Raw genomic sequence first — 16277 nt, 5'->3', positions numbered from 1 at the left:
TTAACAGAAATCAAATCAAAAAAAGATTGTTTACCCCAAATCTTTCTGATGCATTGCCCTAGGTTGCGAAAACCTCCAGGTTATGAAAATAAAGGGAAGCTGCTTATAATGATTGATCAAGGTACCGTGAGGCCTGGGCCTTCCTGTATTTCCTCATCTTATTTCCATGAAGGGAGGAATGCTGTGTTAGAAAATTAGTATTTTGGCCACTATAGACAGGAGCAAAGAAAATATAAATTAAGACATATTGCCCACTAAAAATAGCTTTATTCGTATATATGCCTCTTTTTAGTTCATCATAATAACCTTCCTTAATATGTATCATTTACTAGAAAGAAAAGTACCTTTGAATACTAAAGCAGAATAGGTCAGTAGTGATTATTTTTAATTTTTTTCTTCAGTCTTTGATCGCAGTTCACAATGTTGTTGTTGTTAGGTGCCACTGAGTCGGTTCTGACTCATAGCAACCCTATGTATGACAGAACAAAACATTGCCCAGTTCTGTGCCATCCTCACAATTGTTGCTATGCTTAAGCCCATTGTTGCAGCCACTGTGTCAATCCATCTCGTTGAGGGTCTTCCTCTTTCTTGCTGACCCTCTACTTTACCAAGCATGATGTCTTTCTCCAAGGAACGATCCCTCCTGACAACGTATCCAAAGTATGTGAAATGTCGTCTTGCCATCCTTGCTTCTAAGGAGCATTCTGGTTGTACTTCTTCCAAGACAATAGCATACAACAGTTGATTTAAAACCTTTGTCTACTAAGTGCAATATCTGAGTCCCCCTAAGGGCAGATTCTATTGACTGCATTTTTCCCCTGTGTTTAGGCCATACTTTCTTATTTCTTTGTATGCTTTGTAATTTGTTTTTGAAAACTGGACATTCCATAATATAATGCAGCAATTCTGGAAATCAGATTCCTCTTCCCAGAGTTGCCAATATTATAGGGATAAAATCAGAAGGATGTCATCTTAGCTTTCTAGTGCTGCTATAACAGAAATACTACAAATGAATGGTTTTAACAGAAATTTATTTTCTCACAGTTTAGGAGACTGGAACTCCGAATTCAGGGTGCTGGCTCTAGGAGATAGCTTTCTTTCTCTGTCAGTTCTGGAGGAAAGTCCTTGTCTCTTCCTCTTCTGCTTCATGGTTCCTTGGAGATCTCCATGAAGCTTTACATCTATTTTCCCCATCTCTGTTTGCTTAATCTACTCTTTTATATCTTGTAAGAGATTAACTCAAGACCACCTTATAGCAACCTGTCTCATTAACATATATAGTAACCTGTCTCATTAACACAGCACAACAACCCATTCTCAAATAGGATTATAACCATAGGCATAGAGGTTAGAATTTACAACATGTATTTTGGGGGGAACACAATTCAATCCACAACAGATGTGCTATGAAGAAAGAAGCATGTGTCTAGAAAGAAGAGGTAGTTGACTGGGTTGAGAGCTATTGAGAGAACGAGTAAATGAGGACAGAAATATATCCTATGGACGTGGAAGCATGGAGATCATTGGTGACTTTTGTGAAAGCAGTTTTGATGGACTGATGGAAACAAGCTTCAATGGAATAGATTGAAGTGTGAACAGCAAGTAGGAAAAAAGTGTTGCTGTTGGTTTTGTTTGTACTTGTTTGCTTAGTGATTTCCTGTTAAGTCTGTATTCCATGTAGTGTGCAGCCTCTGAAGTCTAAGCTCAATGTACTTAATGGTCAGCTAATGATTGGCCATTTTTAAAAATGCCTTGAACAGTAAGTCTTCCATCCTTTGCTAAGGGGCTCTCTGTGTGTTGGGGCTTGTCTGCAATGTTCAGTTTACGATTTTCCCTTAGCTTCTACTTACTGCTTTCACAGAGCCTCGGTGTCAGCCTGAAGTGAAAGGTCAGGGTCCTGTCAACTCTTTCCTGGGCGTATATACAGCCCTGCATATGTGCTTGAATGTCTGTATCTCCAGGAACATGTCAGAATGTTTGAAAGCCCCCTATGGACATCTCACTTCTCAGATCCTCCTTTTAAGTTTTTGCCCAGGCTCTTGTTTACCCCAATTAGGCAGCTGTGATATTAAGCAATTGCCATTGAATTTAGAAATGCCCTAAAAGGATACGGCTTTTCCTCAAGTTCCATGTCAGATCAAATAAGACAACTCCCTAGAAAGGGGATTATTCCAGAGAGTTGTGAGATAAGTCAAATGGAGTGGGGCTGGGATGTTTTGAGGAGTTCCAAGTCCAGCCTGGCTCTTCTGGTAGCTGCAATGTTGCTGGTTGTCACAGCTACTATGGAACAGAGAAAGAGGGGTGGGAGAGGTCAAGTTACGATGTCACAAGCCTTGCTATTCTTACCAAGTTTTGCAGTTTTTCTTGAATACCCACTCTCAGATTGTTGCACAACTTTGGTAATTTCCAGAGTTTTGAAAAAGTTGAATTTGACAATTTTTGCCAGTGGTTTTTTGCTTTTATGGAGGAATAGATTCCCAGAGTTCTTCACTCTGCATTCTAGAAGTCTTGCCCTTTGCAAATTTTTATGTTTTATTTTATTTACCATCCAATTAAAAATATTTTCAGATTTTCATTATTAGTTCATTTTAACCCAGAGATTATATATCCAAGCCCACTGCCACTGAGTCGATTCCAACTCATAGTGACCCTATAGGACAGAGTAAAACTACTCATAGGATTTCCAAGGAGCAGCTGGTGGATTTGAACTGCCGACCTTTTGGTTAGCAGCCAAGTTCTTAACCACTATGCCACCAGGACTCCACAGGGGTTATATAGGAGTGTATTATTTAATTTTTAAATATTTGAATATTTTCTTTTTTGTCATTGATTTCTAGCTTAGCAACATTTGTCAGAGAACGTTCTCTGTATGATTTCAATCCTTTGAAATGTGTTGGTTTTTTATATGGCCTAACATATGATCAATTTTTGAAAATGTCACATAAGCTCTTGAAAAGAATGTATTTTCTGCAGTTGGTTGATCCAGCACTTTAGATATGCCAACTAGGTCAAATGTCTTCATTATGTTGTCCAAAATTGGTGTGTCCTTACTGATTATTTGCTTGTTCCATTGGTAACTGACAGATGTGTTAAAATCTTCAATTATGATTTTAGATTTGCTTATTTCTCTTTTTAACTCTGCCAGTTTTACCCAATAAATTTTCACACTACGCTATTAGATGTGGACAAATTTAAGACTGTTAAATCTTCCTATTTGGATGACCCTTCTGTCATTATGGAGCTCTGGTGGCACAGTGACTAAAAGCTACAGCTGCTAACTAAAAGGTCAGCAGTTTGAATCCACCAGCCACTCCTTGGAAACCCTATGGGGCAGTTCTATTCTGTCTTATAGGGTCACTATGAGTCAGAATCGACTCAACAGCAACAGTTTTTTTCTATCATTATAAATATCCCTCCTAACTCTAATAATCTTGCCTTCTGACCATCTTTTCTAAGGCAGCCCTTCTCCTTACCACTTCACTTCCTTTTTTAAATAAAATGTTTATTTTAGAACAGTTTTATATTTACAGAATTATTGTGAAGATAGTACACAGAGGTCCTCTACACCCCACACACAGTTTCCCCTATTTCTAGTTTCTTAGGTTAGTATGGTATATTTGTAACAGTTAGTGAATTAATATGATACATTATTTATAAGAGTTCATACTTTATTCAGATTTCCTCAGTTTCCCCCTGGTGTCTTTTTTCTGTTCCAGGATGCCATCTAGGATATCACGTTACGTGTCATAGTCGTGTCTCTTAACCTCCTCATGGTAGGCACAGTTTATCAGACTTCTCTTGTTTTTGACATTGAGAATGTTGAGAACTGTTGTTGTTAGGTGCTGTCAAGTTGATTCTGACTCATAGTGGGCTTATGTACAGCAGAACAACACACTATCCGGCCCTGCACCATCCTCACAATTGTTGCTATGTTTGAACCCATTGTTGTAGCCACCGTGTCAATCCATCTCATAGAGGTCTTCTTCTTTTTCGCTGACACTCTACCTTAACAAGCATGACATTCTTCTCCAGGGACTGGTCCCTCCTGATAACATGTCCAAAGTATGGGAGACAATTCCTACTTCCAAGGAACGCTCTGGCTGTACTTCTTCTGAAACAGACTTGTTCGCTCTTCTGGCAGTCCATGGTATATTCAATATTCTTCACGAACACCATAATTCAAAGGTATCAATTCTTCTTTGGTCTTCTCTATTCATTGTCCATCTTGCACACACATATGAGGCAATTGAAAATACCATGGCTTGGGTCAGGCATACCTTAGTCTTCAAAGTGACATCTTCACTTTTCAACACTTTAAAGAGATCTTTTGTGGCAGATTTGCCCAATGCAATACATCGTTTGATTTCTTGACTGCTGCTTCCATGAGTGTTGATTGGGTATCCAAGTAAAATGAAATCTTTGACAGCTTCAATATTTTCTCTATTTATCATGATGTTGCTTATTCGTCTAGTCATGAGGCTTTTTGCTTTCTTTATGTTGAGGTGTAATCCTTACTGAAGGCCATAGTGATCATCAGTAAGTGCTCCAAGTCCTCTTCACTTTCAGCAAGTAAGGTTGTGTCATCTACATATTAATGAGTCTCCCACCAATCCTGATGCCATATTCTTCTTCGTATAGTCTAGCTTCTTGGGTTATTTGCTCTGTATACAGAATGAATAATATGGTGTCTTAGTCATCTAGTACTGCCTATAACAGAAATACTACAAGTGGATGGCCTTAACAAAGAGAATTTTATTTTCTCACAGTAAAGCAGGCTAAAATTCCAAATTCAGGGTGTCAGCTCCAGAGGAAGGCTTTTGCTCTCTGTAGGCTCTGGAGGAAGGTCCTTGTCCTCAATTTTCCCAAGGTCAAGGAGCTTCTCAGGCGCAGAGACATGAGGTCTAAAGGACATACTCTGCTCCCGGTGCTGCATTTTGGTGGTATAAGGTCCCCCTGGCTCTCCAGTGACTTTTTTCTTTTATATCTCAATCCAATCCTGTGGGTTGAGTCCTGCCTTACTAACACAACTGCCACCCATCCGCCTTCATTAACATCATAGAGGCAGGATTTACAACATATAGGAAAATCATATAATACTGGGAATCATGGCCCAGCCCAATTAGTACACACATTTTGGGGGGTACATAATTCAATCCATGATGTGTGGTGAAAGGATACAACCCTGACACACACCTTTCCTGATTTTAAACCTTGCAGTATTCCCTATTCCGCTCAGGTGACTTCCTCTTGATCTGTGTACAGGTTCTGCATGAGCACAATTAAGTCTTCTGGAATTCCTGTTCTTCTCAATATTATCCATAATTTGTTATGATCCACACAGTAGAATGCCTTTGCATAGTCAATAAAACACAGGTAAATATCTTTCTGGTATTCTCTGCTCTCAGCTATGTTCCATCTGACATCAGCAATGATATCCCTTGTTTCATGTCCTCTTCTGAATCTGGCTTGAATTTCCAGCAGTTCCCTGTCGATACACTGCTGAAACCATTTTTGAATTATCTTTAGCAAAATTTTACTTGCATGTGATATTAATGACATTGTTTAATATTTTCACATTCTGTAGGATCACTTGTCTTTGGAATGGACACAAATACGGATCTCTTCCAGCCAGTTGGTCAGGTAGCTGTCTTTCAAATTTCTTAGCATAGATAAGTGAGCACCTCCAGCACTGTGTTCATTTGTTGAAGCATCCCAGTTGATATTCCGTCAATTCCTGGAGCCTTGTTTTTTTGCCAATGCCTTCAATACAGCTTGGGCTTCTTCCTTTAATACCATCGGTTGTTGATCATATGCTACCTCCTGAAATGACTGAATGTTCATACATTTGTTTTGGTACAGTGACTTTGTGTATTTCTTTCATCTTCTTTTGATGCTTCCTGCATCATTCAATATTTTGTCCATTTTGTAACTGGAGGCTTGGGTTTTTTCTTCAGTTCTTTCAGCTTGAGAAATGCCGAGCTTGTTCTTCCCCTTTGGTCTGCTATGCTGGGAATGACAAATTGAAGAAGAATGGTGTCACATTCATCATCAAAAAGAACATTTCAAGATCTATCCTCTGTGTGATCCTGAAGTACAATGCTGTCAGTGACAGGATAATATCCATACACCTACAAGGAAAGTATTACGACTATTATTCAAATTTGTGCACCAAACACTAAGGCCTAATATGAGGAAATTGAAGATTTTTAACAACTTCTGTAGTCTGAAATTGATCAAACATGCAATCAAGGTGTGTTCATAATTACCGGTGATTGGAATGGGAATGTTGGAAACAAAGAAGAAGGAACAGTATTTGGAAAATATGGCCTTGGTGATAGAAACTATGCCAGAGATTGCATGATAGAATTTTGCAAGACCAACGACTTATTCACTGCAAATACCTTTTTTCAATAACATAAGCGGTGACTATACACATGGACCTCACCAGATGGAAAACACAGGAATCAAATCAACTACATCTGTGGAAAGAGATGATGGAAAAGCTCAATATCATCAGCCAGAACAAGGCCAGGGGCTGACTGCAGTAAAAAAAAATGCAGTACAGACCATCAATTGCTCATATGCAAGTTCTAGTTGAAGCTGAAAAAAATTAGAACAAGTCCACAGGAGCCAAAATATTACCTTCAGTACATCCCTCTTGAATTTGGAGACCATTTCGAGAATAGATTTGATGCGCTGGACACTAATGACAGAAGACCAGATGAGTTGCGGGATGACTTCAAGGACATCATACGTGAAGAAAGCAAAAAGTGATTTAAAAGACAGGAAAGAAAGAAAAGGCCAAAATGGATGTCAGAAGAGACTCTGAAACTTGCTCTTGAAAGTAGAGTAGCTAGAACGAAAGGAAGAAATGATGAGGTAAAAGAGCTGAAGAGAAGATTTCAAAGGGCAGCTTGAGAAGACAAATCAAAGTATTATAATGAAATATTGATGACTACTGGTCAAGAATTTTGTAGAATGTCCCTTAATATGAATCTGCCTGATGTTTTTTCAAAAGATCAGACAAGGGTAATGTGTTTTGGGAAGGAAAACCACAGAAGCGAAGTACCATTCTTATCACATCATATCAAGGATGCAGACAATCGAAGTGACTTATCACTGTTGAGGTTAACCTTGATCAGTTGGCTTGAGGTAGTGTTTCTCAGGTTTCCCCACCATAAAGTTACTCTTCCACCATTCCGTACTCATTGGATTAAATTCAGTGTGTGCAGCTTACATTTAAGGAATGGTGAATTGTGCTCCACCTTCCTGAGGGTAAAGCAACCACCTAAGTTTTTTGGAACTCTTCTGCTTGGGAGATTTGTCCTTTCTCCCCCATTTATGGTTTTATTCAATCATTTACTCATATCAGTATGGACTCATGGATATTTCATACTTTGGATCATAATCCAATACAGTTTTATTTTGTTTCCCAAATTGTTCCAGCTTTTGCCATGAGGAGCTCTTTCAGTTGGATCCTGTGTCACTTTGACATACCCCATAATTATTTTTTATTCACTTTCTTCCTTTCTGGCACTAAAAGGTGTTCTTGGTTTATTTTGAATATTGTTAGCAAAGAGTACTGAATATACCATGGACTGCCAAAAGAATGAAAATATCTGTCTCGGAGGAAGTACAACCAGAATGTTCCTTAGAAGCAAGGATGGAGAGACTATGTCTCACATACTTTGGGCATGTTATCAGAAGGCATCAGTCCCTGGAGAAGGACATCATGCTTGGAAAAGTGGAGGGTCAGCAAAAAAGAGGAAGACCCTCAGTGAGATGGATTGACACAGTGGCTGCAACAATGGGCTTGAGTGTAACAATGTTTGCGAGGATGGCTCAGGACCAGGCAGTGTTTGGTTCTGTTGTACATAGGGTCACTATGGGTGGGAACCAACTCGATGCACCTAACGAAAACAACATACTAACCTGTGTGTATACACATATCTATAAATATTTCTATATGCAACTACCTGTATCTATATTAAGCTACACTTAAGCTCACACTGATGTCTCCAACTCTAATCCATTACCTTTTGGATCATTCTAGACTTTTCTACTTGCTTATTTTTAATCTCTCACTCTAATAGTAAGAAATGTGGCTCCTACCATCTGCCATCCATCTACTTAATGGTTCAATTCCAGGATATATGTATAGTAGTTCAGAATTGTTAACCCATACCCTCATAGAAAATAACTTTATCAATGACAGTACAGTGCCTATGTACAGTTCTTTTATACTTCTAGACACAGCTCATTTCCAACGTTACCTTATTCCCACACCCCCTTCAGTGAGGTTGTTTCACACATTTGTAACACAGTTAGATGCTTTTGTCATGTTCTGCATTTCATCTTGGGATCTCCCAACCTTCTAAATATTTTTTTTAGGAATTGCATACGTTAAGGTTCGCTTTTGTGCTGTAAAGTTCTACAGGTTTTGACAAATGCTTAATGTCTTGTATTCATCATTACGGTATCATAGAGAATGGTTTTACCACCTTTAAAAAAAAAAACACCTGCATTTTCCCTTTTCAACACTCTCCTATTCCCTGACAACCACTGACTTGTTTAATGTCTTAGTTTTGCTTTTCTGGAATGTTGTATAATTGAAATTATATTGTATCTTTTTCAGACTGGCTTCTTTTACTTACAAATGTGGATCTAAGATCACTCCGTATCTTTTTGTGGCTTGATACCTCATTTCTTTCTATGGTTGAATGATACACCATTGTATGGATATACCATTGTATTCTTATCCATCTCAGTTCCTTCCAGTTTTGGCAATTATAAATAATGCTACTGTAAGCATTCACATGCAAGTTTTTTGTGTGAATGTGTTTTTAAATCAGGTACTTAGGAACACGATTGCTGGATTGGATAGTAAGACCATGTTTAGTTATATAAGAAACAGCCACTACCACTGCCTTTGTTTTTAACAAAGGTCCCTATCTGATTCCTTCAGAGAACAAATAGTTTACTGTTTCCCGAGTCACTGTCTCCCTCAGTCTACACACTCCATGGAGGCAGCCACCATATATGTTTTGATCACTGGTGCAGCCCCAGCATCTAGCCTAAGACCGTACACATAGTAGGCACTTAAGAAATACTTGATTACTGGATGAATAAGTGAATAATTTAATGAATAGACAAAGCATCAACACTTCGAAAATATCCCTGTGTTAGGAATTCCGAAATGCAATTCTTCCTTTATTTTAACCTCGGCAGACAACTGGGGTTGACACCGCTATCCAGAATAGCTTCAAGTCCTATAGCACGATAATCTCCACTCTCCTAACGCAGGGTTCTTCTTTTTGCATGGTTATGAATTTTACAAATTTGCTGCTAAAACTCATTCAGAACCAAATGATCAAGACATCTACCAAATTCCTTCTGTCTCACATAATATGGGTATTCAATGTATATTAAATAAGATGAACAAAAAAATACTGTTTTGTCTACATCAATATTTTCCTGACTAAACACGTTTTAAAATGATTAATCATTTCATGTTTTATCCCAATAATCCCTCTTGGACCATTCTGATTTTAAGCAGTATAAAAATGTCTCTTTATAGCCTTACAAAATTTTAATCAAACAGATTTTGCTCAGAACTTAAAAAGACATTTGTCCTTGGGGCTAAAATTAACCAAGAAAAAGATTAAAAATAAAAGCAAATTTAGAATATATAATTGGTACTTTCAAAATGAGCTGAACCCGCCCTTCATCTTCCCTTATAACACTTGCTTCTTTTTGTCCTATAGTAGAATAAGCAGTAGTTATGCAAAGAATGTATTTTCATTTCTGAGGTTCCAAAAAAACAGATAAACCTCACAAGCTTGTGTTCTTTTATGGTTTGCAATGTCGCAGGTTGCCTTGGTCAGAATGACTGACGTAGTGATCGCATTCAGAAGCCAATTCAAGAGTCTGTCCATTTTTACCAGGTGTCATATTTCTGCATTTTTTTCAGAGTTATTAAATATCTTTTTTTTCCCCCCTTGCTCTGGTGAACAAATCTGCAGCTTTCAAGGACCCCAGCATTGCCTGAAGACCTCCCTATCTGGCTAAGAGTTGTCTCAAAATTCACAGGATTAGCAAAGGGGCTTCCAAAGCTAATTGAAGTGTCAACATAACAGAGAGCTATTAAAAGTGCAAAGATTGCAGTTTATTGGGATAAACCAAGCAAGGCACCCAGTTGGAAAGTACTCTTAAGACATTTTAGGTTTCAGTACTTTGTTTTGATAATTTGGAAAGACCTGGAAAACAATGTAAAACAGTGAAAACTGGAAGAGCCAAAACTGGACAAGACTGCCTTGTTTTTCTGGGTCTCACCCTTGACAGGGTACACTCTTAACACTTTTCTATCTTTCTTTATTAGTGGAAAATATTTATGTTTTACTTCTCTGACAGGCTTCTACCTTACACGGATTCCAGCTTTCACAAGTTTTACTGAATTTGGGTTATAGGTGGTATCTGAAGTCAAAGGCAATAAAATAATCCAATTAGTTTTCAAACAAGTTTCCACAATTTGCACAGGATATTTGCCAATTAATCTTCAGAGGAACATACTTCCTAATGAGTCCTCATATTTTTCACACTTGCACTTAGACTTTATCTTTCAGACTCACCAAGCTACTTGCAGTTCCCTAACAGTGCTTGGGATTAAATATTCCTTTGCCTTTGTGGTGTAGTGGTTGAGTGCTATGGCTGCTAACCAAAAGGTTGGCAAATCAAATCCATCAGACGCTACTTAGAAACTCTGTGGGGCAATTCTACCCTATCCTATAGGGTTGTTATGAGTTCGAATCAACTTGGTGGCAATGAGTTTCGTTTCTTTTTTTTTGGTTGCCTTTGAGTTTTTTTTGAGTGGAGTCCCTGGGTGGTGGAAAAGATTAATGCCCTCAGCTGCTAACCAAAAGGTTGGAGCTTCAAGTCCACTCTGAGGCTGGACAAAAGAAAGGTCTGGTGATCTGTTTCCAAAAAATCAGCCTCTGAAAACCCTATGGAGCACAGTTCTACACTGACACACCTGGGGTCACCATGAGTTGGATTGATTTGATGGCAACTGAATTTGTTTTTCTGTCTTTGTACTGACTCTTCCCTCCATGTGGCACACCTTCCTAGTCTCCACCTCCTCCGTCTTCCAAACCAGCTCAGGGGAAACCTGCTTTACTAAGATCTTCCTAGAAACAGAACACCCCTTCCAGACCACAGACACTGGTGACATCTCCCTCTTTCGTAACCCATTACCTGTTCCTGTAGCTGCAGTTACCATATTCAACTGAACTTAATTTTTTTGCTTTGGGTGTATCAAAAGGCCTGGCTTAGTGTTAACACTCAAACAATGTCTGTTGGGCCCGCAGCCCCGGCATGCATCAACAGACATCAAAAGGTGGGGAATAGAGAAAGATTCAGGCTACTTTCATTCCTGCTCTGAGCCAACTTTCTAACTCCTGAAAGTGGAAAAACTACACAGGAAACAAGGCAAAATTCTCAACGGCACCTTTGGCTGAAGAGAGAATACAAAATGTCCACTGCTTAGTCAAATACTCATATTTATGTCCGTTCAGGAGTAGACGTTACAGGTAATTTTATGAGTGGTAAATAGAGAGAGCAATCATCATTTTGGCTGGTAACTGACATTTAGCTCCTCTTCGCACTGACATTTACACTGGAAAATACCCAGGGCTAAAGCCTCTTTCAAGATCTACAATCCCCTCGCCCCTTCTAAGTGTTCTTGACTATTTGTACTGACACACCCAGGTCCAAATCTCAAAGACCTCTTACTGTTTACACTCAGGTTCTTGTGGTCCTGCTTTGAACAGTCGGCTGCAAGTGGACTCATCCAGTTTTTTCTTCCGGTAACTCCCGGTGTACGTGGTCAGAGAAGATTTTGTCCACTGCGTTTCATCCTGCCAAGATGCTCCAGCCTTGTGCCGGATCAGATCAAACTCTTCAGAAGTCAGAGGGCTGAAGGGCAGAACGACTTGCGGTGTCAGGTAGAAGTAGTGGGACATAGCTCTGGATGGCCTGCTCTGAATGAGAACTTTCCAAGCCCTCTTGATAATTAGTGATTTCCCTCTGGTAGCCAGAAGACGTTGACTGGGCTCACCAAACTTTGTAACTCAAACGGTTCACCACAGTGCAAAAGCTTAATTGTCTTAGTATGGTTGCCAAGCAACGGATCACAAAATTCCACAAATACTATCCTGCCCATCTCCCCTATGCCCCAAATTTTAGCTGACAAATTTTAGGTTATATAGCCTTCTGGTCTTTGCCCTAAATGATACACTGCCACATAATTATGGCAAGAAATCAGGTGATAAAATTATTTGTAATATTAGTGCTATCATAAATAAAGAAGTGAACCCAAATGATGGTGGCTGAAGAAATGGAAACAAGATAAAAAGATGGCACCAATCCTTCATTTCCCCAGAAGACGTAGTCTTCAAATATCTGGAAGCAAACATGAGCTGCTTATGATGTCACCAATGGCCTGTGACTCAAGCTGTTCTTACATGTCATAGAACCACGGTGCCCCAGCTGGCAGCACATCAAGTCAGCCCAGGGCCTGTTAAAGTATGCAGATACCCAGGCTCCAGCCCCAGAAATTCTGATTTAATTGGTCTGGAGCAGGGCCCAGGCATCAGCATTTTCTAAAAGCTTAATCTCAGAGGATTCTAAGAAGCAGCCAGGGTTAAGAACTGTAGTCTTCGAAGTGTGACTGTGACTCTTTTCTTAATTTGAGAAGTCATAGCTTTCACTCTTCCATTTAGTCATGTAACTTCCTCCATCCTTCACTGATCTTTCTTCTGCATCTGGTTGATATGCCCCTCACGTCTCCAGATGAACAATTCGTTGGCAAATCGAAATGAAATAGAGGTCTTTCAACACTCGTCCTTTGATCAACTCTTAGGAGTTCTTAAACCTCAGCACCCACTCAAGTAACCAGTAAAAAACCAGTAGAAAACCAAAAAGAAACCAAACCCACTGCTGCCAAGTGGATTTGAACTCATCGGTACCCTATAGGACAGAGTGGAACTGTCCCATAGGGTTTCCAAGGACAGGCTGGTGGATTGCAGCTGCCAAACACTTAACCACTTTGCCACCAGGGCTCCAACCAGTGGGTGTCTTTATAAATATAGACGCTGTCTTAGCGTCCTAGTGCTGCTGTGACAGAAATACCACAAGTGGGTGGCTCTAATGAACAGAAATTTATTTTGTCACAGATCAGGAGGCTAGAACTTCAAATTCAGGGCACTGGCCCTAGGGGAAGTCCCCCTGTCTCTGTGAGCTCTGAGGGAGTCGTTTTGTCTCAGCATCTTTAGCCTGGCATTCTTTGACTTCTTGGTGATCTCTGTGTGGCATCTATCTTTCCCCTATTTCTGCTAGTTTGCGTCGCTCTGTGTCAATCTGCTCTTTTTGTATCTCAAAAATTATTAGGTTTAAGACACACCCAACACTGATATGGTCTCACTAACATAACAAAGAAACCCTATTTCCAAATGGGATTACATCCACAGGAATAGCGGTTAGGATTCCAGCACATATTTTATGGGAAGACATAATTCAATCCATAACAGATGCCATGCTTCCATTTTGAGTTATTGATCAGCATCTCTGGGGGTGGAAACATCATCAATATTTAAAAACAAACAAACAAACAAAAACTTCCATAGATGATTTGATCAGCCTGTATGGGGTACATAAACATGCAGGCCCCTCAGCCCTGCCTTTAGAGACTGCCATCTGAGGCAAAGCCCAGGAATCTTCATTTTTATTATCAGTTATGTGAGTCTGATGCAACTGATCCTGGGGCCACAGCTCGGGGAGCTTAATTTAAACAGTCTTTTAAAGAAAGGGAGACACACTATTTGGTAAGTTTTTCTGAGTATAAAATTATTTGCAAATAATTGTTAGTATTTTAGAGTTTGTTTTTTCTCCTTAAAATTTTGAAATTTGGAGGAGAAGCATCTTTGCTCTAGGAGCAGGATTAGGCAATTGTTTGCAGACGGAGCTGCTTTTTCCCAAGTAGTTGAAGGCTCCTTGGAGAAATCCAGGTAAGATAAGAAGACGAGGAAGATAGGGACTGAAGGAGAGAAAAGAAAACTGGGCTGCCCAGCTCTTTTCGACCCACCCAGTATCAGGTAGCTGCTGCTTCTTTACTTTAACCTTTATCTATTCTAGCCAAAAAACGGTGGTTTCTCTTAAAGAAATCTCTTCTAGCAATATCTTGTTTTAAGAGAGGAAAACCAGTAGAACAGGTTGTGAAAGATTATTTGTAGAAAACATTTTTAAATTTTCTTTTCAAATTTTGTGGAAGTCTATAGACAAATATGTATTAAAACAAGATCTTTTTCACTTCAACAAGGCTGGCATTAATCCAAAAACACAAAATAATAAATGTTGGAGAGGTTATGGAGAGACTGGAACACTTATACAGTTCTGGTGGGAATGTAAAATGGTACAACCACTTTGGAAATCTACTTGGTGCTGCCTTAAAAAACTAGAAATAGAACTACCATATGATCCAGGAATCCCGCTCCTTGGAATATATCTTAGAGAAATAAGAGCCTTTACACGAACAGATATATGCACACCATGTTCACTGCAGCACTGTTTACAATAGCAAAAAGATGGAAGCAACCAAGGTGCCCATCAACGGATGAATGGATAAATAAATTATGGTATATTCACACAATGGAATACTACGCATCGATAAAGAACAATGATGAATCCATGAAACATTTCATAACATGGAGGAATCTGGAAGGCATTATGCTGAGTGAAATTAGTCAAGTGCCAAAGGACAAATATTATATCAGACCACTATTATAAGAACTGGAGAAATAGTTTAAACAGAGAAGAAAATATTCTTTGTTGGTTACAGGAGGGGGGAGGGAGGAAAGGTGGGAGAGGACTAGTAGATAAGAACTACTTTAGGTGAAGGGAAAGACAACACACAATACAGCTGAGGTCAGCATAACCGGACTAAACCAAAAGCAAAGAAGTTACCTGAATAAATTGAATGCTTCAAAGATCAGCGTAGCAGGGACGGGGGTTCGGAGACATCTAAGTCAATTGGCATAATAAAATCTATTAAGAAAACATTCTGTATCCCACTTTGGAGAGTGGCATCTGGGGTGTTAAAAGCTAGCAAGTGGCCATTGAAGATGCATCAATCGGTCTCAACCCACCTGGACGAAAGGAGAATGAAGAACACCAAGGACACAAGGTAATTACAAGCCCAAGAGACAGAAAGTGCCAAATAAACCAGAGACTACATCAGCCTGAGACCAGAAGAACTAGATGGTACCCAGCTATAACCAATGACTGCCCTGACAGGGAATGCAACAGAGAACCCCTGAGGGAGCAAGAGAGCAGTGGGATGCAGACCCCAAATTCTCATAAAAAGACCAAACTTAATGGTCTAACTGAGACTAGAAGGACCCCGGTGGTAATGGCCCCCAGACCTTCTGTTGGCCCAAGACAAGAACCATTCCCAAAGCCAACTCTTCAAACAGGGATTGGACTGGACAATGGGATGGAGAGGAATGCTGGTGAGGAGCGAGCTTCTTGTATCAGGTGGACACTTAAGACTATGTTGGCACCTCCTGTCTGGAGGGGAGATAAGAGGGTTAGAAGCTGGTGAAATGGACATGAAAGAGAGAGAGGAGGGAGGGAGCTGACTGTCTTATCAGGGGGAGAGCAATTGGGAGTATGTAGCAAGGTATATATAAGTTTTTGTGTGAGAGACTAACTTGATTTGTAAACTTTCACTTAAAGCCCAATAAAAATTAAAAAAAAGATCTTTTAAAAATAAATAATGATGTTAGTGCTTTATTAAAATTTTCCTGTCCTCTATATTGTTTTAGGAGCCCTGGTGGTGCAGTAGTTAAGAGCTATGGCTGCTCACCTAAAGGTCGGCAGTTCAAATCCACCAGCGGCTCCTTGGAAACCCTACAGGGCAGTTCTACTCTGTCCTATAGGGTCGCTATGAGTGGAATTGACTCGACAGCAACAATTTATTTTTTAATATTGTTTTATGACGTTCCTGGGTGGTACAGATGGCTAAGTGCTTGTCTGCTATTAAAGACTGAATTACGTCCCCCCAAGATATGTGTTGGAAATCCTAAACTCTATGCGTGTGGCTATAATCCAATTTGGGAATGGGTCGTCTTTGTTATGTCGATGAGACAGGATTAGTGTAGGATGTGTCTTGAGTCAGTCTCTTTTGGTGTATAAAAGAGATTAAATAAGCATTCAAGAAGCAGGGA

At 39.6% G+C, this 16277-nt stretch overlaps 1 protein-coding gene across 1 annotated transcript in view; it reads right to left on the bottom strand.

Annotated features, from left to right (window-relative positions):
• The window catches only part of C13H4orf51 (chromosome 13 C4orf51 homolog), a 44937-nt gene extending 31750 nt beyond the window's left edge, over positions 1-13187 (bottom strand). The window contains exon 1 of the mRNA XM_023557101.2: positions 11788-13187. Coding sequence (XP_023412869.1) covers positions 11788-12017 — 230 coding nt within the window. The 5' untranslated portion in view covers positions 12018-13187. The remainder of the gene's footprint in view (positions 1-11787) is intronic.
• Positions 13188-16277: the final 3090 nt, after the last annotated feature.

This window comes from Loxodonta africana, chromosome 13, assembly GCF_030014295.1.
Source record: "Loxodonta africana isolate mLoxAfr1 chromosome 13, mLoxAfr1.hap2, whole genome shotgun sequence".
Classification (NCBI taxonomy): Eukaryota; Metazoa; Chordata; class Mammalia; order Proboscidea; family Elephantidae; genus Loxodonta; species Loxodonta africana.
This window is presented reverse-complemented; position numbering and strand designations above follow the sequence as displayed.